The sequence below is a fragment of the Aedes aegypti genome, chromosome 3 (genome assembly GCF_002204515.2).
Source record: "Aedes aegypti strain LVP_AGWG chromosome 3, AaegL5.0 Primary Assembly, whole genome shotgun sequence".
NCBI classification, from domain to species: Eukaryota; Metazoa; Arthropoda; class Insecta; order Diptera; family Culicidae; genus Aedes; species Aedes aegypti.
The window spans coordinates 149,357,237-149,384,278 of NC_035109.1; the positions used below are offsets into that span (position 1 = coordinate 149,357,237).

The following is a 27,042-nucleotide window of genomic DNA, read 5'->3' on the forward strand; positions in this document are numbered from 1 at the left end:
AAGGAAAAGATCCGAAAAAACCGCGCAGAATCATATTTAGTCTCAAATATTCTGATCCTTGGAAATCCAGAATACCTTTGCGCTGCTTTACAAAACGATACGGAAAAGAAAGATAAAGGTGCCTCTGCACAAAGCTTCGTTTTTCTTTGTCAATATATAACTTTATTTTGACATCATTCGTTACACGTTTTTTGATGATTATTCATGAAGGAAACTTAAGCCCAAGCTATAAAACATGATCGAACGAAATTTAGTATCATTTCTCTGAAGATTTATATTGTATGCTTGATAAAGAAAGTTATTCATAAGGTTTCATAAATTGATGACAATACATGAATTCAGCCACTCCATGAAAAACCGATCTAGTGGGTAACCGAATAGGGTCCTAAAGCCCTGTCCCAATTTTAGTATCAAACGCTTAAGTTTAGGGCAAAAACACATGTTCACTCAATTTTTAAATGATTTTCATTTGTTTAAGTCCAAAAAACATTTTTTTATGATTTTTGAGATTTTGTCTCACACCTTAGTTGAAACTCAAACATTGGGTACATTTTGTTTTCCGTGTCCCTTCCGAAATGTCAGATAGGAACAACCCCAGTGTTAAAACTATAAGCCCTGTGGCATTTTTGTCGAAACAGTGAATGTCAAACATGATCACAAGTGTCAAGGTTCATATTTGGAACCTTTTTTAAAATTGAAGTTTAAAAATGTTATGACCGTTATTTGAGCTAGAAAAATGGCTTAAGTAGTTGCAAGAACATGCTCTGGGCCCAGATAGCCGTAGCGGTAAACGCGCAGCTATTCAGCATGACCATGCTGAGGGTCGTGGGTTCAAATCCCGCTGGTCGAAGATCTTTTCGTAAAGGAAATTTTCTCGATTCCCAGGGCATAGAGTATCTTCGTACTTGCCACACGATATACACATGCAAAAATGGTCAATCGGCAAAGAAAGCTCTCAGTTAATAACTGTGGAAGTGCTCATAAGAACACTAATCTGAGAAGCAGGCTTTGTCCCAGTTGGAACGTAACGCCAAAAAGAAGAAGAAGAAGTTGCAAGAACATGCTCTTTCGTATTATCAAATAAAAACAAGAATTCATTAAACATTTTAGGACCCAATTCTGTGAAAATTTGCTATTTTGTTCCTAATCCGAAATAAGGATATACGTGTTTTTGGATATTTTAATTAGGGTGACCATTTCCGAAATAGAGTGATCAGAAAAATCGCGATTTTGCAAAATTTTTATTTAAAAAAAAATATAACCGTTCGACCGATTTTCAATCTTTTTGGACGAAATGAAAGCTAAAGATTTTGACTTTTCAGGAAAAATATTTTCTTGAATTTTTTCTTGAAAGTTCAGAAAATTTAACGTTAACTGTCAAATTTTCAGCGATGTATGTTTTTTAGTTTTTGAGGTATATATATTTTTGAAAATGAAAAATCAGTCGGTTTTCATCGGCACACACATCGGTCTCAGCGCATTAGATTTTTTATTTAAAAAAAATCATAACTTTTGAATAGCTCAACCGATTTTCAATCTTTTTCAATAGAAATTTTCATTTTCATTGAGATGTAAAAAAAAAAAATTATTCAAAGTTTTATATTTTTTCTGAAAGTTGAAATCTTAAGCTTTTATTCTATAAACAAAAATTGGAAATCAGTTGAGCTGTTCAAAAGTTATGATTTTTCTAATGCATTGAGACCTACAGTGTGTGCCGATGGAAAATGACTGATTTTTAAAATCTGGATACCCCTAAACAAGCCAATTGAGTAAATATTTGTTTTATTGTTTTTTTACTTGGATGTTTCACCATCGAGTCGATGTCTTCAGCGGACTTACTTATTCTTTACAATCCAAAGAATAAGTACTCTGAAGACATCAATATGATTCAATGCGAAATGTATTGCTTTTATACAGTTTATTTTATTCGATTAGCTCATAAGAATGATATCCTAATTTATGCTTAACTATTCGAGCGAACCCTTATACAGAAACATGGGAAGGTATCTTTTGATCATCTCGGTGTACTTGGGATGTTGGAACATGGCTAGTTTGATCTTCTTCAGCTTGTCCACATCAGACATATCCACGCCTCCTTGGATATCTTTCTGTATTTCGGCAAGATCTGACATAGGTACCATCATGTATGGCAGGAGACAGCATGTCCAGAAGGGTTCTGAAAATGTAAATTGATTGATGGATTAAGTTTATGTAACAATTTTAAACTAGATACCAACCCAGATGGCCACACTTTGTGAGTTCCACGTGTAAATCGAGAAGTGTCGGGATCTTCTTCAAATATCCTGCTTTGGTTAACACTGAAGCAAATTCATCGTGATAGAATTTAATCAGCTCATCTCGGTGGTTGTCTCTTGTTTCGACAGAGAGCGCTGTATAAAGTGCGTATATCAGATCTATAGCAGGTGTGCCCCAAACGCTTATCTGATAGTCAAGCTTTGAAATATACGAAGTTAAAAGAGGGTCAGACTATTTTCCGATAACATTGAGCCACTTACCAGTAATATATCATCAGTGATTCCATCCATGGTTTTGAACATCATGTTTTTGTAATGGTAGTCGCCGTGATTCAAAACATTGTAGATATTTGATTCACTGGATTCGTACGTCTGCTTCAGCTTTGCGGCAAATGTTTGTACGAATTTCTCCAGGTGTTCCGCGTATACTCCATATCCAGGCCAGCTGTGGCACAGTTTCGCTACCAGAGCGATGTTGGCTGCCCATTTCGTGTTGGCGTATTGTGCCATGTTCAGCAGACCCTTGTTCGGTGTTTTGATAGCTGGTAGCTGTTAAAAATGGATAAGGGTAATCAATTGTTAAGTTTGAATGAATGAACTTTTTTACTGTATCTGCGAGAAACATGGACGCTGCATGCCATCGTGCCAATTTGGTAAATGCTATCTTTGCCTCGTGTAGATTCAGTTGGCTGTATTTCATTGTGTAGTCTCGTTTGGTAAGGTCCTCGAAAACCATTACCAATGTTGGATTTTTACTGGAGTGTAGAAGTCTGTGAAGAGAGTAGCACATGTTATAATAAAACCTATTTTGTTCTGTAAACGATATTCCGGTTTATAGTTCAAATCTATCCTTCCGGAATATAACAAACTACTACAATCGCTACGATTTTGTTGTTGTTGTAAGTTATTATTTTATGGAGCAACATTGAGGAAGCTTGGATTAAGAGCATTGATAAAACTTTTCAATGATTTGTCTGAAGTTGGGCCTTAACTGGATAGAGTGTAATCATGTTTTTTGCTATAAACTTATTTGGACAACTTACCAATGTTTATGAATGGCTTGGAGTACTCGACCTTCAGATCAAAGCCCAAGCAACCAATAGTTCGGATTGTACTTAAGCAGTGAACTCCGTAGTTCACTTTTGGTATAAATCTAGTTTCAGTGAAACTTTCTCGCTGATTAAGAGTTCACTGCGGACATTAAATGAACTTGATTCTCAGAAAAGTAACTCATGAACTCATTAACAACTTGAAAATTTAGAACAAGGCCGAATTGAACTTATTTGGTACTTGAAGGTAAAAATCAAACTTGAACGAACTTTATATGAACTGTAAAGTCCGGTTAATTACTAAAAAAGTAAGCTGATTAAGCCAAAACATGCCCTTTTATCCGAACTTTTGGTTGCTTGGGAGAACATTAGATGAATTGTAATCATAAGTCACAAGCATAAACTTTTATTTCATAATGTGAAAGTTAACACCAATGCTTTTAAATGCTTTTTGATCTTCGGTGTTATTTATTGAGATTTTATTATTCCTTAATTTAATCATTACAGATTAAATCATGCATTGAGTAAAGCTGAACAGCCTTTGCGGTTTCAAACCATTCAAAATATTTTGTAGATACCGTGAAAGGGTATATCATTTATCAGTGGGATAACATTGATCGGGATGATCCTTTCCTTTCCATGAAAAGTTCGAAGCATCATTGTGTATTGAAACGTTTGCAATGAATGAATGGAGCTTGTTTATCTTATATCGAAGCTTTCAAAAATTGAAGTTTTTGTGAAAATTGAGAAATTCCCGAAACATTGATTTGCATGATAATGGTTGACTCTACCAAAGATTCATGCCTGGCATGAGTTTCACAAATAAAATTAGCAAAGAAAGTGATTTGTTTACTAAAAATGGAATTGCCCAAAACGATACAGTTGTTAAAATTTTTACAAGTAGGTATGTTGGATTCAGCAAAATTAACGTTTTACAAATAATTAATTATTTGCAAGCAGTGAATCAATCGTCACCCTACACGCAACAATAAAGACATTCCCAAGAAACATTTACCTATTTCATAATCATTTATTAAGCAATTTTTCACAACTACATACTGAATAGTTGCTTTATTATATTACTTTGCAGCTGCTACGCACACATTGTTCAAGCAAATCTGGCGAAATTATTAAGCTTCTTATCATTTAGAGACTGTAATCATATATTGTAATGATGTTTATTCAGGTTTCACTTAGCTTAATAAGGATTGATGATTTAACAACGCTAGTTTAACAATCTACATTATTGCAGTTTAATTCAGCATCATGTTTAACAACATTTTATTTATTTCCAAGTGAAGCCTTTGTTCAGGCGCTGTTCACACAAATTTGGAGAAGTTATAAAGCGTGTCGTTGTATATTGACTTTATTCTACAACTTCAAAATCGCTTTATAAGCATTCATCTAAGCTTTTATTCAACTGCCACAAAATTGATTGAAAACAAATAAATGACTAAAAATAGCTAACACTGTATTCATCAAATGCAGTGTATGCCTTTACCATGAATTAATAACCACACTTTTAATAATTACCTGAATACTGGATTCAAACTCGAGACCTTCCCATCGTCAGCGGTATACCTTGCCATCTGCGCCATCCTTGAATTCATATATCAGCCTTCCAGTGCCCAATATAAACCTCTTGTAGCTGATTATTGATCATGCTTGAGCTTCTATTCAACAAAGTCTAATCAACACGTGCTATGCTGATCAACAACTGAATAAGCGCATTACTTCTGCTGCTGTTCAGTACTGATGCGAGCTGACTCAGTCGGCTATTTATAGCGCACAGTGAGAACATTTATTTCAATGCTGGTCAAAAATAAAGTTTATTCACAAAGTAAAAACAGTCTGAAATGATTAATCGAATTTCATAATAAGTTTTAACTTGTTAAAACTTTAATTGAATTGCTCATCTAACTATACTAAAATTCATTTATTAAATGTATAATATTTCTACTAGGTTAATATTTTAAATATTTGTCGTACTTTTTCCATCTATTAAACATTATACAAATATAAAATATATTTCAATCAATAATCCTATGTCAGAAGACTGATTCAAAATATTTTCTAAACATAATTGAATATTGTATTGAAAAAGCATCAGTTATTATTGTATCCAACATGTTTTTATATATTAGTAAGTTAGTGGCGAATTCACCAAGGGCGAAAAGCCACTCAAATAAAAATAAATAATAATTAGATTAGTAAGTTGAATATTGTAATACATTAGGAATACAACGAAATTTTTAGATATTTTGTCCATTTTTCAAAAATTTGGCTATAGTATGGCCTCTTTTGTAAGGCTTCTTTGTTGCTGAACAATGTGTTTACTAATCGTTATGTTGGACTTCTTTGGATGACCAGCCCGGATGATATATCTATGTTGTATTAAGATTTTATTAAATACCTATTCAGCTTTTAACCATGTTCATGTTAGACATGGATACAGCTGAAGTGCGAAGCAACCTAAACGTTAGTTCGTCTCCTGTACATTTGTTTGCACAATTATATTTGTTTGGTGGAATATTGGCTCTTTAACAGAAGGAAAAATGACTTGTTCAACTCATTAGTAAAACAATCTTGACAAGTCGGCAGAGATTCTTTGAAGAAGTTTAATAAGTGTTGATTCTACTATTATTCATTCCAATGAAAAATGTTGAACATTGACTTAAATTTGGATCTAAATACCATCTTCTCAGCTCTTTGTAGGGCATTTTTTCAGCTGTCATCATTATTTATTTTATTTTATTTTATTTTATTTTATTGATGTACAAGGGGGTCAGGGGCCAAGTCTCCAGCATAAGTTTTAAAACTTACACCTTCCATAATACACCGGGGTATAGGAGTTTGGGAAGTAGGCAACGCAACATCTTTGACCAGTAGGTTCTTTAAGTTTTGCTTCTACTCTAGACTTCCACTACACGAATGAATAAATCAGGGTCATGAAAGAGAACCTGAATTAATCATACATGTAGCGGTAGTGAAGTGTTTTGCCTAAGGATACTGGGAAGGTGGAAGTTTTGGTTGTGTACATGGTGCGCTGTGGAAAAATTTATGGTTAATGATAAATGAATTATGTTACCTTTATTCCATATAGTGATTTGAGCAAGTATTGGTATTTGATCTGGTTCAGACGTTCTACCGATTTATTCAGTAGTTAATTGTCATAACCTTGGTAATTCTCTTCTTCTTCGTCGCTGAAGCCTTCAAATTCCGTCATTTGAAGGTCATCTTCGCTGTCAGTGTCTAGAAAGCTGTCGTCTTCGTCGTACTCCGATTCGATCATTTCCTGATATAATCGCTTGGTAGCGTCCTTAAACTTGAGCCTGTCGTTGGCGATGTCCTTCCAATACTGTAAAGAGCATCCACTTCTTTCTATGTCCTGTTTGGCACATGTTTTCCAGGTGTAGCATGGCCGTCCAACCTTCTTTTTACCCGGAATCTTGTAATTCAGGGCTTTCGTCAATACCCCATTTGGAGAGCTCCTGAACAGATGTCCCATGAAGTTTAGTCTATTAATCCGAATTTTATTGTTTATAGTGCGCCCCCCCAGTTCTTGTGGGGCAAGTGCTTCTGGCTGGGGCTCTTCTTCGAAATCTCCGCTGTAATCTACTTCGTCGTTTTGAGATTGTTCCGATTGGACATCATTTTCACGATCTGTTGGGACACTGAGTGCTTTCAGAGCGGTGAGTATGGTGTTCTCCATCCGTCTGAGGGAATTCCTGTTGCATTTAGTCAATGTCGCTACTTCCATACTGTAGGACACGACTGGTGTAATCAGCGAGTGGTATAGTTGTTTAGTAGTGTTCCATTTTAGCGGATGTCTCCTGAGAAAGCTACCCAGGACGTAAAACGCTTTATAAGCCTTTTTTATGCGTTCTGATGTCGTTTCCTTACGCGTTAGGCTGCTTGTAATATATGCCCCTAGGTGGCGTATTTTTGAGGTAACCTTTAGTGTGTATTTCCCAAACTGTTGGTCGTAATCCGGACCGCAGTTGTCCGAAATTTGTGGTATTCTGAATAGGACTTTAGATTTTGAGTGATTGATTTCCAATCCGATTGAGGCGAGGAGTGGTTCAAGCAACTCAATAATCTTTTCGATGTCTTCTGCCGACTCGCAGAGAAAGAGTAGGTCATCTGCGTATGCGAGAATAAACGGAAGAGCTACTTCAGTGATTTCATCTATATTGAGCTCCGGCAGAAACTCCTTTAGCGTCGATAGGACATGGTGCAACATTAGGATGAACAGGATCGGACTTATCGGACATCCTTGTTTGATACCACGGTTCTTGTTCACTGATGGAGTTCGGTTACCAAACCATTGTACCGATGTTTTCTCCCTAACACATGCCTTTAATATTCGATTGATGAGAGCATCAGATACGTTCATAGATTTAAGGATCGCCGGGAGTTTCGATGAATCTATTTTGTCGAATGCTTGACGTATGTCCAACGATACCAGAATGGTGGGTTTACCCTTGCGCCACCTCTCATCTAGGATTCGTCGAAGCACGAAAATTTGGTCACAGGCGCTGCGTTTTTGTTGGAACGCCATTTGGTACTGCGGCAACGGAGGGAGCTGCTGTTCGAGCCTGTCAAGGAGGATTTTTGCATAAATTTTATATGCAATCGAGCACAGCGTGATGCAGCGGTAATCTTCTACTGATTGGGCATTTTGAATTTTAGGGATGGGGATTTGTAGAGTATCCATCCAGCCCAAGGGGACGTTGTTTGTGCGAAAAATATCCGTAATCAGTTCTACTAATACGTCCATCATGTTCTCGAAACCATGCTTTAGTAGTTCGCAGACTATTCCATCCAGTCCTGGGGCTGAGTTGTTTCTCATCGAGGATAGGATTTTCGCAATCTCGATTCTGGTGGGCTCAGCACCTGGTGGTCGATTATCAACTTCCTCTATTAGTTCGACATCTACTCCAGCTGATTGGTCTCGAATCTTCATCTCCCACTCTCGGACGTGGATGAACTTTTGCTTTCCTTTGGTCGTCTTCCGCCTGTTGATAAAGCGAAAGGTTTTCGTCATTCTGTCCAGGTTGTTATCCTCTGCGGTGTCGTTTATGAATTGCTGTACCTTATCCTCGAAGTGTTGTTCGAAAGCGTTCTTTTTTTCTCTCCTGGCTTGATCGCATTTTTTCTTCAGGTCAACGTTGTTTCTGTCCCTTAGCAGCTTTTGATGGCACTCAGCGTAATTTTTCGATGCTTGAGCTCTCCTTGGGGTCATTGGAGAAGAAGGTTTCGGTAAAGTTTTAGCGGCTGCATTTGTGATGGCGTCGGCGAGGTTATTCCATTTATCATCAAGATTCGTTTGGGCCGAAATGTTTCGACGACGTATGCTGGCATCTAGTTCCCTTTGGTATTTTTCTCGTGTTTCCTCATCCGTTTTAAGTACCTCTGTATCCAGTTTAAATCGCTTTTCTGACCTTGTGTGCAACGGCGTCTGGTTGCCCGGGATGTTTGGATTGCAAGGCTTCAGTAATCCAATAATCATTTTGTGATCGCTGATTCGATCGGGATGGATGATTGCTCTGACGGTTGGGAATCTGAAACATTTCATCATTGACATGAGGATATGGTCAATTTGTGATTCGCTCCTTCTATTGAACCAGGTTACTCGCACTGACGGAGATTTCGAGAGTGTCAGATAATTTTTCAGTCTGAGACAGTGCATTAGGTTCTTGAGTTCAAGCCCATTGGTGTTGCTACGTTGATGTAGGAGGTTCGAACCTATCAGCTTCTTGTCATCCTCTGTTAGGCCCTCAATCCCGATATGAGCATTGAAGTCTCCTAAAATCGCCTATAATGTATATATCGTAAATGCACGAAACAAAAATAAAATAATAGAAAGAGATCAATAACATTTATATATTCCCATTTGTTGCAAACTGAAAAAAAAAATATATATATAAACTGAATAGTACGCCTTACTATTTTGCTTTGAAGTTCCGTAGGTAGGCTGAGCGAGTACTGGATCAGGGTGGCAAACTCTCCATTTCGTTCGTTCGTTACTGGCCTCACGTAGGTGGCGATGAAAAGTACCTTTTGTCCTAGTACATCGCATAAGTAAGATGCCGAGTTGGAGCTTATTTTCCTGAAATTGTTGTTGCAATGGATATCCTTATGGACAACGATTGCCGTTCCTCCTCCTTCGCGTTGCCTAGTATTTTCGTCGTTGTTCACGTTGTACCATATGTAGTTATCGGTCATCATAGTACCACTGGGCATTCTTGTTTCCTGTATGGCTGCAATTTGAATGTGCTGTTTTAGTAAAACATCATTCACTTGGTTTCGTTTTTCGCTGTTTGTGCATCCTCTAACATTCCAAGTAGCAAACGCAAAACGTTCTTTCGCAGCTTCCGTGAACGGGTCTCCCTTTTCCCTGCCTGAAATATAGCTGCGAAGGCTTATTTGGGAGGCATTGACAGTTGGATCATTCTGCCATGCTTCGACAGAACTGATGGGAGCATTGAATGCTCGGGTTATGTTTGTCGTGTCCGTCGTGCTGGGTATGTTGTCGGTATTTATTTTATGTATCACGCTATCGTAGTGGTTGCGGTAACTGCTCCGCCTTGTATGTGCTGCTGAGAGCCTATAGGCTAATCTTATAACTCCGTTACTGGAAGCACTTTCATTGAATGTTAGAAGATTTCCGCCTTCACAGAATATGTCTATGCGTTTTTGGAACAATTCCGCTGCAGCTATGACCGTTTCTGTTCCTCCCCATTCTCTTGTTGTTTGCAGGTTATGCAGGAAGCTTTGAATTTGTTCCTGCTCTGTGGATCCGCTGACTGTGGCTTCCGGTTCGTTTATGGACGCAATCAGGATATTATGGAACGATTGAAGGTTATGTTTGATGTACTCTGCTATCTGTCCGCGGGTTTCCCATATTCTTCTGTTATGTTCTTCACTCCGTATGTCCGTTTTATATAATTGGTGAACTATTGCCGAAAAGAGACAGTGTCCGTCGCCTGCTATGATTTTAATCAGTACTGCTCCACCTTTATACCGTATCACTTCCATTTTATTAGATCGGTGACTAAATGCGTTCGACTTTTCCGATTAACTAACGTCTTGGGTTTTCGCTGGTTCCGATTAAGTATAGCGAAAGTGACCCGTGTCGATGTGTTTGTGCAGCATTGGATTGTGTTCAAACTACAACTTATGTCGATTTATGGATGTGGCCTCCGCTACAGTTAAATCGTTACCACCGTTACCCGCCATCATATTTGACGCCAGGTTGTTCTTTCATTGAGCTTATATAGTATGTTTAAATATTACCTTCTATTTAGATGACCTGTTCCAGGGTGTGGGGGTTCAATTCATCACTCGTTGGACCCATTTTGCGCAGCATGTTTCCATCTCGTCAAAATTGCGGTCTTGTTTCCTTTGGGTGTTGTATTGCTCCAATTTATGTCACAATATAGAGGATGATAAGAAAATTGAAAAAGTTAATACAAACTTCATGACAAAGAATTGTGAGGTATTCATAGTGATATTCTCACAGCGGCCATTCAGAATGGTTCTACGGATGTAGATGGAACATCACTGTAGTTGATTTTTTTCTTAATTATTCGGTATGCAATTTAGTAGATCTTAATTACCTCTGGACGCAGTTTGAGTTGAAAACATTGTATATGTAAATGATGTATAAGCCTTGCGCACCGAAACTAAATCAATTATGTTTAATATACATCTTCATGGTCTCCTTGCATACTCCACATTTCATTCTGGCACTTTAGAACGCCCATTTGATGTTCTACTCAACCAAGTTGTATTTATTGGAATATTGTACATATATATTGTATTTATTGTAAATTGCAGAATTTATGTTTTTGTTATACTAAATATTTTTTTTTCTTTTTTCATTATACCGATTTACCACCTACTTGTTACACATTTTGTCTTTTAATCCTATACCATGGGTTCGTCAGACTTCTTTTTGTTGATTTTGTATCGGCTTTCATCTTCTTCAACTCTAGGATGTTTGCGAATCTGTGAACGTATTCAATTGAAATCAAACATAAAAAAAAAAGGGAACTATATCCGGTAGTTGCTTGCTCCTGTAATAAGAAAATAAACTTATAGTAAAAAAAAACAACATCGCTTTTTTAACTTGGATCATATAGTATCGGTTCCTGGTGATGAAATTCAGTAGTGATCACGTTTCACTACTGACTTACATCACCCTGGGGCACCACGAGTGTGCATCTTTCTCATTAGAGTAAAGATACATTTAAGCCCTGAGACCTGACAGCAATCAAGCTGATCACAAGGTTGTGCCTTTGCCCAGGGCATTTTTTCAGCTGTCACCATTATTCAACAATAATTAACTATGTATGTTTATTTATGACACTTGATTGTAAGTTGGGTAACCACTTTCATGTAACTATTGTTAAATTATTATTTATACTTCGATTATCATTAAAAATGTTATGATTAGTAACTTTTTCCGATATCAATAACGTCGCAGATGATGATCACTACATTTGGAAAATTTAAATAAATTTTGATATTTTTAATCCAATGTGATTCGAACTTTACCCTCGTTGATCCATTACGTCGCCATTACGTCCATTACGTTAATCCATCCATCGCATACACGTCTTGGATTTGATTTGAAAAACATTTGAAACATTTGAAAATAACATAAAAAGACATAATATGTTTTGCTTGAATAAGAGCATACTCATATACTGTTATTCACGTTGTTTATAAGTTTTACTAATCATGCTGGTCAACATTTTAAGTATTAGACACTGAAACTTTTGTACGATGTGTTGTTAATCAAATGTTCAATATTCTACTAAAATGATGGCTACAACCTATAGAAGCTTTTAATCAGTCAATTGTAAAACTTCTTATGTGTTGTAGAACAAAAGCTACTATATTTGCATTTTTGGAGGTTTATTCAGCTCTTTTTCAAAACACAAACTGCAAGTGAAATAACAGCTTTTTTATAAGCGGAAATTAGTTTTATTCAATTAATGACTCAACTAAAAATTTGTTCAGCAATGGTTGCTGCTATGCAGCTTGTATTAAACACGTAAGTATCTTAAAAGCTACCAAATCATCTAGTGTATTTGTCATTCTAGGTCCAATTGAACAGGATCAACTAGTGTGCAGAACAAAACAGTGACAAAGGGTCAATTTTCAATATATTTGAAACGAATATCCTTTACAAACTTTGAATTGAACGCGCCAGCTGGTGGCGCAACTAATTTAGTTGAAATTTTGAGAGACCTTTTTTTCTTTTGGTGGGATATCGACCGTCGAGACTGCTTTTCGAGATTTCTTGGCGTATTTTCGGTCCTCGGGTTTCTTAATAAAACAATTGTTTTGATTAAAGCCGACGTTTCGAGCATTTATTTGCTCATCTTCAGGGCAATTGACGATTTTGCCCTGAAGATGAGCAAATAAATGCTCGAAACGTCGGCTTTAATCAAAACAATTGTTTTATTAAGAAACCCGAGGACCGAAAATACGCCAAGAAATCTCGAAAAGACCTTTTTTCTTACCTTAAGGCACAGGGGGTAAGACACTCATTAATATTGGTATAAATATCCGTTAATACGGATTAATATATATTATTTTTATGATATCATCGAGTTACCTACGATTTTCCTAAAGACATCTGACAGAAGTATCTTGAATTTAAGTCAGTGGTGGGGGTTTATAAACAAGAGGCTAGGGGTTGTGGATTGTATGTCTTGCCGATCTGACATACCATAGGAGACAAATTGCATCGGAATCGAGTTGCGGAATGGCCTGGAAATCGTAGAAAGATGTGGGACATTGATGACAATGGAGCTTCACTGAATGTGATGCATCGTACAGGTGCCAGTCTCCTTCTAGCCAGACTACCAGATGGATGTTGGCATCAAACAGTGTGGTCTATGTTGCATCGGACGGATTTCTCATATATTTCGCTCAGACGATCTGACGATAAACAAAACTTGTTTTTTCATATAAATAATCTTTTTGCCTTGGCAACAGGCAAATAGCAAAACTCCATGCATACTTGATAATCTTCTCAATATCAGTAGTAATATCATTAATAAATATTAATATTTTAATACTGGATCTAGTGTCCTGCCCCATGTTAAGGCACGTATCTAGGGGGTGCCCCGTTGAATTTAACAACTTTTTTGTGTAAGGGTCAGTCTAATCACCACTTGAACATAAGGCGGCATCCACAAATTACGTAACGCTCTAGGGGGAGGGGGGGAGTAGGCTCAAGCGTTACGGCTCATACAAAAATTTGAAATTTTTCATACAAAAAGCGTTATGGAGGGGGGGAGGGGGTCAAAAATTTCCAATTTTAGCGTTACGTAATAAATGGACGCTGCCTAATATGACAATGATCGCTCTCCACTAGTGATCTTTTATACTTCCGCTAATCTCTCATATAAAGGATCACTACTCTCCACGTGCGCAGCTATGGGCTACGCTCTCCTGTTGGTAAACATTACCACATTATCGGACAGCATCCAAACACAAATTAGGTTTTGTGTTCAAAATAACTGATTGATTGCGAGTTGAAAAGTTCACAACAATGTTGCGCCCTGTGATTGTCATGACAATTTTGCTTTTGATTGTATCCCAATCCACAAAAGTTGGGACAAACGATTGTGAGGTATGCAAAGAACCGACCTTCAACAAAGTTGTTCAACGAGTCAATGACATTCGGAAAGCAAAAAGTTTAGTTCGCAATTTTACCGCTAGGGGCTAGTGGGCGTGTAAAGTTAAGCATTTTAAGCATTGAGCTCTCGCCGAGCTGTGTCACGAACACATGCGCAAATTTGCTGGTTGAAAATACTGCCATTTGATTTTGCTGGGAACAGCTGATCTTTGTTTATATCTTCCACCAGCAATTTTTAAGTAGTGTTGGTGACATGTACCGTGTATGTACACGAGCGCAGAAACCACTATGTTCTATCTTGTGATCTACATGAGATACAGGGGATAGGCAAAATGATTGAGATAGGCAAAATTTTGCCCAAATTCAAATGCTTATAACTTTATGAAAAATGAATGAAATTGGATGCATCTGGAAGCAGTCGACGGCAAATTTGATCCAGTTTTAGGAACTTCCTTGGCCATGCATATTGGTCACTGGACACCGGAGATGTTCCGGATTTTCTAAGGTCATGTCTGTGATATCGGTTGCTCGCAAAGAAAACACGTGTGCTTTGATCGGTAGTCTACTCAACTCTAGTTCTCCTTACTTTATTCTCTTTGTTTAGCATACCTTTCCCTTGGGTGTATTTGTGTTGTCTTGTAGTGATGAATACTAATACATAACCCAGTTAACCCCGACACTACATCTCCACCCTTCCTCAACGGTCTTGTACTGCACGCACAAGATAGTCATCCAGGTAGTCCGGTCTCTTCGTCTCTCGGCGAGGGCGATCCATACTTTTTGATACTTGATTTTGGACTGCGTTATCATGCTTCGGCTCCTGCTCTTGTCGCGCTTCTGTTTCATTTTTGTTGACCTTGTGCGGCACTGCGTTATCTATGGTGCCTTGATTACGCGGAACTATCGGCTTCAAGTGGCTGACATTTCTATGGAAGATTTTTCCCGATTCCTTCGACTTCAGTGTGACGTCTGGTCCTGATCTTCCAACCACAATAAGTTCTTCCGGGTTGAAGTTTGACGCCAACTTATTTTCCTTACATATTCTCTTTGCCACGACTATCTCTCCTTCCCTCAGAGAATTCGGCTTAGCTTTACGTTTGATGTTCGCGTACTCTGCTTCTTTCAATTTCTTCTGGCGATCTCTGTCAAGAACTTCTTCTATCGACTTCATGCCCGCTGATGGAAATCCCGGCAGCTTGTCTCTAAGGACTCTTCCGAACATAAGCGCTGACGGGGCTACTCCAGTAGTCGAATGTGGGGTTGAGTTATACATTAACAAATACATTCGTAAGTCCCACCTCCAGTCAGACTTTGATGTTTGGCTTATCTGCAGACGTTTCTTGAGCGCTCTGTTTGCTCTTTCCACCTCTCCATTGGCCTGTGGCCAATAAGGAGTTGTTTTCCGATGTTCAATGCCATATTCCCTACAGAACTCTTGTACTGCTTCGCTTACGAACTGAGGCCCATTGTCAGATTTCATCGTCACCGGAATTCCATATCGGCAGAACGTCTCATGTAATGCTAGAATAGTACTTTTTGCAGAAATCTCTTTCATTACAATGACCTCAACAAAACGGCTATAATAATCCACTATAACCAACAAGTTATGGCCTGAAGGCAATGGACCCATAAAATCTACAGCTATATGCACCCAGGGCTTTTCCGGCATCGCTGTACGAATTAATGGTTCCGGCGCAAAGGCATTCGATACCAAAGTACAATCTCTGCAAGTTTTGACAAATTGTTCGACTTCAGCATCCAAACCTGGCCACCAGACCTTTTGCCGTAGACGTCTCTTCATGACCACCATGCCCGGATGCCCTTCATGTGCGAGCTCCAGCGTTCTACGGCGCATCTTCTCCGGAATGATTATCCTCTCTCCTCGTAACAGTACTTCTGATGAAGCACATAGTTCGGTTTCATATGCCTTGAAAGGTTTGGCGTTTTCTGTCCATACTCCGTGCTCTAGTGCTTTTATAACATCCTGGATCTGCTCATCTCTGCTTGATTCTTCCTGAATTTCCTGTAGCGTGATAGCCACCGGTGCTGACGTAATAGCTAGCATTCGAACGAAATTTTCATTTTCAGGATCAAAGGTTCCTACTACCTCTTGCGCTACCGGCAACCTCGATAGTGCGTCAGCTACATTCATCGGTCCTGGTTGATAAACAATCCTATATGAATATGATTGCAAACGCATTATCCACCGTTCTAGTCTGGCACACGGTTTCGATCTGGGACTGAACAGGAATTGTAGCGGTTTGCAATCGGTGACTAAATCAAATTTGATACCTTGCAGATACAGCTTAAAACGATCAACCGCCCAAACCAACGCTAGAGCCTCCCATTCGGTCTGGAAACATTTCCGCTCAAGGTCTGATAACGACTTGCTGGCATAAGCAATGATTCGTCCTTGTTTGTTTGCATCCTCTTGCATCAAAACTGCTCCTAGACCATATGGACTTGCATCCGCTATCAAGACAGTTTTGTTTTTAGGATTGAAAAATCCCAAATGGCTGATGTTTGACACGGCATGCTTAATGTCTTCAAATGCCTGTTGTTGAGCCGAAGTCCACTGAAATTTATTTTCCTTCTTTAGCAACGCCCGCAACGAATCTGTTTTTGATGCTAGATGAGGTATGAATCTCCCTACATAGGTAATGAGTCCCAGGAAACTTCTCAGCTCAGCGGTATTTCCAGGCCGGCGGAATTGTTCTACTGCCCTAACCCGACTTTCTGTTGGTTTTACTCCAGCAGCCGACAAGTAGTGACCTAGAAATTCCAACTCATCCACGTTATACAGGCACTTGTCCTCATTTAGCAGCACGTTATATTCTTTGAAACGTTCTAAGAGACACTTAAGACGAAAATCGTGCTGTGCTTGAGTACTTCCCCAAACCATTGCGTCATCGAGGTACACTATAACCCCTTCTAACCCCGCTACTAGTGTATCCATAACTTTCTGGAAGGCCTCTGGCGCACAACTGATGCCGAACATCAGCCGTTTATATCTGAGTTTGAAAACAAAATTCCACAAGTTAGAATGATCGTTTATTTTCCATAAGGTTAAAAGGGTTTTAAAAATTACGAAGCTTTACCTGAACAATCCATATTTCGTTATGAATGTTGTGATCACGCGAGAATCCTCTGATATTTCAAGTTGGTGGTATGCGTCCTTTACATCGAGTTTTGAAAACTTAACTGCGCCATCCACACCAGCCAATAGCTCCTCAATGACCGGAAGTGGGTGTGATTCCCGGAGTACCGCTTGGTTGGCACGACGCATATCTACGCAAAGCCTTAACTCCCCAGACTCCTTAAGAATCGGTACTACCGGGGAGATCCACGCAGAAGGCTCGTTTACTTTCTCGATAATGTCCCTGTCTAGCAAGTATTCTAGATTGTCGTGTATTTTCTCCTCAAGAGCGAATGGTGCACGGCGATACGATTGGCGAACTGGCTGAACCTTTCGGTCGATCGGAATTTCTACCACTATTCCCTTGATCTTCGGAAAGATTGCCGGCCTCTCTGTCACTGATGCTACATCGAATCCCACTTTTAAAACTTTCAGTTCCTTGGCTGTTGCATGTCCCAGTAAGTTTTGTTGACCATTTTGAACCACATAGAATTTCGTCAAAGTCTTGTTGTCACCAGCCTTAATCTCTGCCCAGAACATACAATTTATTTGCATGGGCAGTTTGGTAGCATACGCCATTAGCTTCCGATCTACAACCGACGATATTCCTGTTGTTTTTATGCCCGCCGCTTTTGCCTGCTCCCAGGTTGCCTCTTCAATTATATTGGCGTCGGCACCTGAGTCAATGACCATCGCAATTTTGACTCCTCCTATAACGAAATCGAAGGTATTTTTCCCCATAGCGTAGAAAATGGCTTCATCTTTCTGGTTCTCTGGCTCAACCTCTTCAATAAGTCTAATCCGCTTTGTTCTCGAAGTTGCGTTATCGCTTCCGGCGGTGCGTTTCAAACAACGGTTCATAAAGTGCCCCAGTTCGCCACATTTGAGGCACTTAGCATTCTTGGCTTTGCAGATGTTATCACCTTTCAAATGACCCTTCCTTCCACAAGCAAAGCAAGATCTGTTGGTCCATTTCGTCGAATTTGTAGATCGGAACTCGGACTGAAATTTGGGCTTTGACAACTGCGGACGCCGAATCACCCGATTCACAACATCCAACTGATGTTTTATTTCGCCATGTGAACGATCCAGTTCATTCATTTGCTGTTGGACATCGGCCAAAGTGGTCCCCAGTGTTACTATTTCGTCCAGAGTCATGTCTTTTGCCAGAATGTGTCGGCGTAGATCTTTTGATCTGCAAGTCTCCACAATTTGTTCAATCAATCTGTCTTCTGTTTCTCGCTTATCAAAACGATCGAATTCGCAACGTTTTGCCTGTATTCTGAGCCTCAAAACAAAATCAGCAAATCTTTCGTCAGGTTTCTGTTCAATTTGACGGAACAAGTGTCGCTCATAATTTCGACGACGCATGGGCTCGAAATGTTCATCGAGTTTTCGAACCGCAACATCGTAGTAAGGAGGATCACGTACTACGAGTGGAACTTCTTCAACCCCCGGCAAATGGTCGAAAATCTCTTGGAGATCTGGGCCAGCCAAATGTAACATTTGGGATCTTTTCTCCCACTGAGATGATATTCCGCAAGCATCAAAGTAACGTTCCAACTCGCGTTTCCATTTCTGCCATTCTACCGGCAGCCGAGATCTATCTGCTAGTATCTCAAACAATCGCACGCGTCTTGCTGATTCCATCCTAAAGAATTTCAATTTTCTTTTTTTAATTTTCGTTTCTACTATTTAAAATAATGAAGATCTCGTGGATGGATGGATGGATGGATGCATTTTATTATTATTATTATTTCTATTCCTTCCCATAATACACATTCCCAAATACATACTTATTGACCCCGAATAGTTCACATGCATGTTTTGAACTACTCAACATAATTTCCAGTATTTTTCTTTTGTTATTATTACCTACCTTAAGATTCTGCCAAACTGAGAGTCTGAACACCTCCGTGATAATCGATCATTAACCAGTATTATCTCATTTTCCACATCAATTTCTCGAAATCCATTAAAATCCACCATGATAACGACATTTTTCTTATTTACTTTTGCCTTTCATACCTTTGTAACCATTGTACTTACTAATGCTCATAAACCAATACGTTTCCACACTAATGCGTACCCTTTTTTACAACTCTCACTTACTCCCCTGCTTCGTCACTGGTATAGTTCTATGTGCACCAAACCTCTGAGTAACAACTATAACATAACTGTAGCTCACCGTTAATGTGACGTAACCATCACGTGTCCATGTAGAAACCTATACGCAGAAAGCTGAGAGTCCTCAGACCCACCACGTTTTTAGCTCCTGCGTTATTTCCAATAGCACCCAGTTGCTTTATCTTCTACGCACACAGTTGCGACAGCCTATCGGCACACAGTTGCCATTCGAAATATTAACGTACATGATACCTCTTCCTCTAGCACTCTGTTGCTTTTCTCTCTATCACACACAGTTGTGAGCCACAATCGGCACCCAGTTGCCGAACCGAAGTATCCATGTACATAACGCCTTTTTCTCTAGCACTCTGCTGCTTTCTCTCTATCACACACAGTTGTGAAACTCTATCGGCACCCAGTTGCCAACCAGAGTATCAATGTACATAACACCTCTTGCTCTAGCATTCTGCTGCTTTTCTCTATCTCACACATAGTTGTGAAACGCTATCGGCACCCAGTTGTCAATCCAAAATCACATCGCACATGATATTTCCTTTTAAGCCTTTCAATTTTTTTTTTCACTCTGTTACGAACATCCATAGACACACCTTTGCCAACCGAATGGTTCAACTCTTTTTTTTTCGCCCACCATCGAATTTTCTCAATAAACCATAACTGCGAAGCCCATAGCCACCAATCCAATGAGTATATAACGAAGTCTAACGTCGCCTGCTCTTTCGCCTTCACACAGAAACCGGGCCGCGTCGGATATTCATTTCAATAATTCACCTCTCACTCATACATACTCACGGCAAGCTCAGCTTAAATCTCTCGTGCGTGACGCCATATTTTTTTCACGCCACTGTGTTCAGACAATTCTAAATCCAATTTCGACCGTTTTCACATTCACAGTAATTAGCTATTTCTGTAGATAGATTATTTTCTTCCGCTTCATATTTTTTTTCAATAATTTCATGGCTCGAATGCATCCACCATCATCTCACTTTCCTCATCGTGGTACACTTATCTTCACGAGGAATTCAAGATCTTTTCTTTTGATTTAATAACACTCACCTTCTTTTTTACTTTTTTCCACTTTTTTTTGGAATGGGTAAAGAATTTCGGTACTGAATCACTTTATCAAACTTTTCACCTCGTCGACAAAAACTGTGATATCGGTTGCTCGCAAAGAAAACACGTGTGCTTTGATCGGTAGTCTACTCAACTCTAGTTCTCCTTACTTTATTCTCTTTGTTTAGCATACCTTTCCCTTGGGTGTATTTGTGTTGTCTTGTAGTGATGAATACTAATACATAACCCAGTTAACCCCGACACTACAATGTCCAAATGTCATTTTTTCTGTCGCTTGTATTTTTGTGCGGTGTAAAGTTAGATAGATGTTTGCAATTTTCCTAGAAATTAGAACTAATAGGAAGTTGAATGCCACCGGACGCATTAAGATTGGTTGGAAATCTTCAGAAATATGACTATTTCCGTAAAACTGGTTCCGGAAAGCATGGTCAGTCATGTTTGTATTTCCAATCATGTAAATATTATCCGGAGCTATATCCAAGTGGACATCAACCTTAAAAATGATGTTTCCTGCAGCGTATTCAGAACCATTAGATGCACAGACCACTCTATAGAAGGTTCCAGGTGCCCTGGGGGAAGTGGTCAATTAGGAACATATCTGGAACCATATCAATATGGGCATCAAACTTCATGATTTTCAAAGGTTATGCTTTCCGAAGCATTTCCAGCACCACCGGCTGCCATGACCACTTTATAGTAGATTCCAGGTGCCCCGGGGATGTGGCCAATTCAAAACATGTCCGAAAACACATCAATATGGGTAAAAACATCAAGATTTTTGAAGGTGATGCTAACAGAAGTATTTACAGCGCAACTTATTTATATGACCACTGTATAGTAGGTTCCATGGGCCCTGGGGGATGAGGTCATGTTTCGAGTTGGCCACATCTCTAGGAGCCCCTGGAATATACTATAGAGTGATTATTATATCTTGTGGTTCTGAAAATGCTCGCCATTTTCCAAGTCACATGGATCTTACTGTTTATGGTAGAATGTGATTCTAAACAGATGAACGGACATGTTCCGAATTGGCCACATCCCCCGGGGCACCTGGAACCTACTATAAAGTGGTTATGGCAGCCGGTGATGCTGGAAATGCTTCGGAAAGCATAACCTTTGAAAATAATGAAGTTTGATGCCCATATTGATATGGTTCCGGATATGTTCCTAATTGACCACTTCCCCCAGGGCACCTGGAACGTTCTATAGAGTGGTCTGTGCATCTAATGGTTCTGAATACGCTGTAGGAAACATCATTTTTAAGGTTGGTGTCCGCTTGGATATAGCTCCGGATAATATTTACATGATTGGAAATACAAACATGACTGACCATGCTTTCCGGAACCAGTTTTACGGAAATGGTCATATTTCTGAAGATTTCCAACCAATCTTAATGCGTCCGGTGGCATTCAACTTCCTATTAGTTCTAGTTTCTAGGAAAATTGCAAACATCTATCTAACTTTACACCGCACAAAAATACAAGCGACAGAAAAAATGACATTTGGACATGACCTTAGAAAATCCGGAACATCTCCGGTGTCCAGTGGCCAATATGCATGGCCAAGGAAGTTCCTAAAACTGGAACAAATTTGCCGTCGACTGCTTCCAGTTGCATCCAATTTCATTCATTTTTCATAAAGTTATAAGCATTTGAATTTGGGCAAAATTTTGCCTATCTCAATCATTTTGCCTATCCCCTGTAGGAAGCTCGAGTCTTCGGCTTAATTGTTCAACAGGTCAAGGACATTCGGAAAGCAAATGGTTTAGTTCGCAATTTCACCGCTAGGTGGCACTAGTGAGCATGTAGAATTCAGTATTTTCAGCACAAGTTCGAGTCTTCGGGAAAATTTTAAGAGTGTCATAGACATCCGGAAAGCAGACCTTTTAATTAAAAAAATCCGGTTGGTGTCACTAGTAACCAAATAAAATTATTAATTACAAGCGAGTTATATCTTCTGATCCAGATAAGATAGAAAATTGGAGTCTTGTATATCCAAATATCCAATGATTTAAACCCGAATCACTAGGAAATGAAGTGAATCAGGACTGAATCACTGTAATGTGAAGTGAATCAAATCTGAAACAATTGAATATGAAGTCATAGCTGAATCTCTTTAATATGAGGTGAAACTGACATGATTTGTTAAAAGAAATAATAAACCACTCCAGGATCTCTTGAAAATGAAGTTAATCAGTCTTAAATTATTTGAACATGAAGTGTATCATACCTGAATCATTAGAAAATAAAGTAAATTAGTCCTAAACTTTTGGAAGACATAAATCACAAACAAAAATGAATAACATAAATTAAAAACAAATCAGATCTGAATTACTTGAATATAAAGTAGTTTAGACCTATAAAGTGATTCAGCACTTGAATACACAATGAATCCGAACTTGGGGATGAACCTGCCTACGGTAGAAAATCCCTTCAATAAAAAAAGTAATTCATTCATTCATTCACAATGAATCCGACACGAATCACATGGATGTGGAGCGAATCTAACATGTATCACTTGACTATGAAGTGAAGCCGTCCTGAATCACTTGAATATAAAGTGAACCAGACTTGAATCACTTGAATATGAAGTGAATCTGAATTACTTAAATATGAAGTATGGCAACACTGAAACATTTGAATATAGCAAATCAGTCTCGATTCACGAAACGCAACGCGAGACAAGACATAACACTTATAGTTCTTACTAACGTCAAGAAAGCTTAAAAATTACCTTTCTGTCGACCGGTTTCGGGCGCGATGTAGCCCATCTACGGGACAATGTCCGAGTCGGACATTGTCCCGTAGATGGGCTACATCGCGCCCGAAACCGGTCGACAGAAAGGTAATTTTTAAGCTTTCTTGACGTTAGTAAGAACTATAAGTGTTATGTCTTGTCTCGCGTTGCGTTTCGTGAATGTCGTGTTGTTCTTACGTTAGCACAAATCACACAAATTGATAGTCAGTCTCGATTATGAAGAGATTTCAAAAAGAAGAATTTATAAAATGAAGAGATTAAAACATAACTTAATTACTTGAAAATTAAGTAAATTAAACCTGAAACACATGAAAATGAAGTAAATTAGTCCTGAATTCCTTAAATGTGCAGCAAATCAGATCCGCATAACTAAGTTATAAATTATATCAGACTTTAAACACTGAACACTGAACCACTCAAAGATGGAGTGAATCAGTGATGATGTACTCAAATATGAAGTAAATCAGTTTTGAATCTCTAGAAAATGGAGTTATCCGTTCCTGAAGTTCTCGAATATAAAGTTAATCAGGCATGATTCACTTGAAAATACAGTAAATCAGCCCTAAACTGCCTGAAAATGAAGTGAAAAATGCAGTAAAACAAAACTCAATGACCAAAATTTTAGGTGAATCAGACCTGAACTATTTGAATATTAAGTGTTTCATTCTTGAAACAGGTGAATATGAAGTAATTCAGACCTGCATCACTTGAATATCAGATCTGAATGACTTGAATATACAGTGAATCTGACATGAATCACTTGAATATGAAGTAAATTAAGCCTGAATCATTTGAACATAAAGTGAATAAAACTTGAAAACGAAGTGAAATAGGCATGAACCACTTGTAATCAATTGAACATTAAGTGAATAAAATCTGAAACAGTTGAAGTGGTTCAGGTATGAATCACTTGAATACGGAGCGAATTGAATCACTTGGAAATGAATCATTTGAATATGAAGGGAATCAATCAGGAATCACTTGAAAATGAAGAGAATCTGACGTGAATCACTTGGATATGAAACGAACCAAACCTGAATCACTTGAATATAAAGAGGATCAGATATCAATCACTAGGATAGGGAGTAAATCAACATGAATCACTTGAATATAAAGACAATCAATCCTGAATCACTTATATATGAAGAGTTTCTGACTTGATTAATTTGAATATGATGTGCGTCAGGCATGAATCATTCGCACATGAAGTAAAACATACTCGAATCCTTAAAAGATGCATCAGATCTGAAACACTTGAATATGATATGATTCTGAACTTAATCAATTCCACTTCCAAATGCCAAACAACATTATGAACATTCTATCTTATTAAAATTAAATCATGAGATTAACAGTCAACCCTCCATAACTTGATGTTCCATATCTCGACAAAGTGTTGAGTAAATGTTGGTTTTCTTGGCCACCTCGGAACTCAGTTAAGTCAGTGACGTCCGGATTTCTTTTGCTATCTGAACAGCTTTGTTGAAGATTCGAACTTGGTATTTCAGTAGGATAATAATACAGAAATAGCTTAAAATTCATCATTCAACATGCCCGGATGCCCTTGACTTTCTGAGGAACTTTGCCGTAGACTCGAGCATTCAATTTCTTCTGGTTCCCTAGATAGAATTTGTTTGATTAAATATGCTTACTAGTGTTACCTAACGGAAAAATTAAGATCCAAACGGTTTGCTTTTCGGATAACCTTGACTATCTGAACAACTTTTCCGAAGACTCGATCTTTCAATCTTATTTGAATCAAAATATAAAATTAGTTAAGAATGCTCAATTCCACATGCTGACTAGCGTCATCTAGCAGCAAAATTTAAAACTAAACTCTTTGCAATTCGGGTGTCTTCGAACTTATAATCAACTTTGTCGAAGACTCGAACTTTCAATCTTATCAGGATGATAAGATAGATGCTCATTTTTTTTTGTCTGCACGCTAGCGCTACCTAGCGGCTAAATTTTGAATCGAATTATCTGTTTTCCTTATGTCCTTGACAATCTGAATAACTTTGTACAAGACTTGAACTTTCTATCTCATATGGATCATGAGATAAAAGTTTCTTAAAATGTTTATTTTCTTAATTTTACATACTTACTAGTGTCACCTGGCGGCACAATTGCGAACCAAACTCTCTCTTCCGAGTGTCCTTGACTTTCTGAATAACTTTGCCGAAGACTTGAATTTATTCAGCTGAGTCCGTATCTATGACGGGTAGTGTAGGGAAAGACGGGGTTCAAGTATCATTGAATCCTGTTTCGTCACAGCATGTCATTTTTTGAAGTCTTAGGCATGATCAAAAAATATCACAGGCGTTGTATTTGTAAAAAAAAATTTTTCTTGATGCTTGAAAAAGTGATGTCTTATCACTTTTAGCGACGGGGTAAAACCGCCCACCCACGGGGTAAAAGTGACCACCACGGTTTTTGTACACAATTTTGCCAAAACAAACTGATGTATCCCTGTGATTCTAAAAAGTATTATTTTTTATAAATTCTACATTGATTTCCGGGGATATTGATTCATTTTTAGGGTCAATTTACTAATAAAACTTAGATACATACTTATTATCACCTTAAGACACCAATATTTTGGAAAAATATTCGTATTTGGCTTGTATTTACAACAAAATTGATTTCATTTTACTTGAATAGTATTGTACAACGTAGTTACAACTCTTAAAATGGTTTGGACATTTTATTCGGTATAAATTTGGGGTGGCGGTCTTACCCCATCAACAGTTGTCGGTTTTACCCCACTTACGCAATTTTCACAACTATGGCCTTATTTAAAATCTAAATATTTACAATTCATATTTCACTTCACTGAAGCATGGTTCACATTTCTGTTGAAGCATGGAGTGGTAATTTGTTATGTTTTTACAACAATATCACTTCCTATATCCTTAAGTGAGCATCTGTTAAATTTAGATCAAATTCAATATCGACGAGCAGAAACTTTGTTTTTGATATTTGTTATGAAAAATTTAATGTTTAAAATAAAATGGTTAAAATAAATGGTTCGGAATGTCAAAAATCTTGCGTTTATAGATAGTGCTTGGTGAACTTTTAAGAAAATCATTCAAATTTTCATGCCAAACTGAAAGTGGTCCATCTTACCCCGGCGGGCGCTCTTACCCCGTCTTCCCTTATATTGTTAAAACTTTTGAATATTTCACTGAGGTATTCTTATTTACAATATGACATTTCAGTTAAAAATAAACACTAACATTTATATGTTTACATCTTGACGAAAAATACCGATTGTACGCTCTGAACCGTCTGTGCGTGATATAAGTTCAAACAAATTTGTTTTTTTTTCTCGTTAAAAGGCACGCTTACCACCACTGTTCATTTTGCCACCACTTCTCCTTAATACTTAACGAAGATTAAATTTTGTTTTTGTTTTCTATTTTATGAGGATTATTTCTGCTCAATTTGACACTGTTCCATATCTTATTATTTATTTACAACTGTAAGATGGCTGTATTTCCCTAAAACTTTATTTGCCCTCCAAACAGAGTCATAAATTAGTGCTCCCATCGACTCAACCATGTAAATCACTGGCCTTCGAATATTCGTAAGCAGGTTTCATAGATTTTACCTCGGTCCGAACTCCGTATCAGCTCTCACCGTTCGAAGCAGCCGCTCCATCTCCGGCACAACCGTTTCGTACATGATGGTTTCCGTTTCGAACAGTGGCTCCACGTGTGACCGAATGTGTCCATCGCAAAGCGTTTTCACTATCAAAGACGTCTCACACTGTTTCCCGTGACTTTGATATTGGACCACTGCACGTAGAACAGCACTCATAATGTGATCACCGGCCTTCGATCCGGGACTTAGATTACATGCACTCACTGATAAGTTGGGATCTTTTTCCGATTTCTGGAGCACTTTCTCAAAGAACAATTCGTCCATCCACGACGGTGCGTGCATTTCTTGCTTGTAGAATGTCAT

At 38.4% G+C, this 27,042-nt stretch overlaps 1 protein-coding gene across 1 annotated transcript; it reads right to left on the bottom strand.

The window, feature by feature from the left end:
• Positions 1-1,874: 1,874 nt before the first annotated feature.
• On the bottom strand, positions 1,875-27,042 carry LOC5572970. The gene is made up of 5 exons (XM_001654250.2): positions 26,687-27,042; positions 2,863-3,025; positions 2,517-2,804; positions 2,238-2,454; positions 1,875-2,176 (listed from the first exon to the last, which is right to left on the bottom strand). Exons 1-5 carry the CDS (start codon positions 27,040-27,042, stop codon positions 1,968-1,970), a joined length of 1,233 nt encoding a protein of 410 aa, XP_001654300.2. The 3' UTR covers positions 1,875-1,967.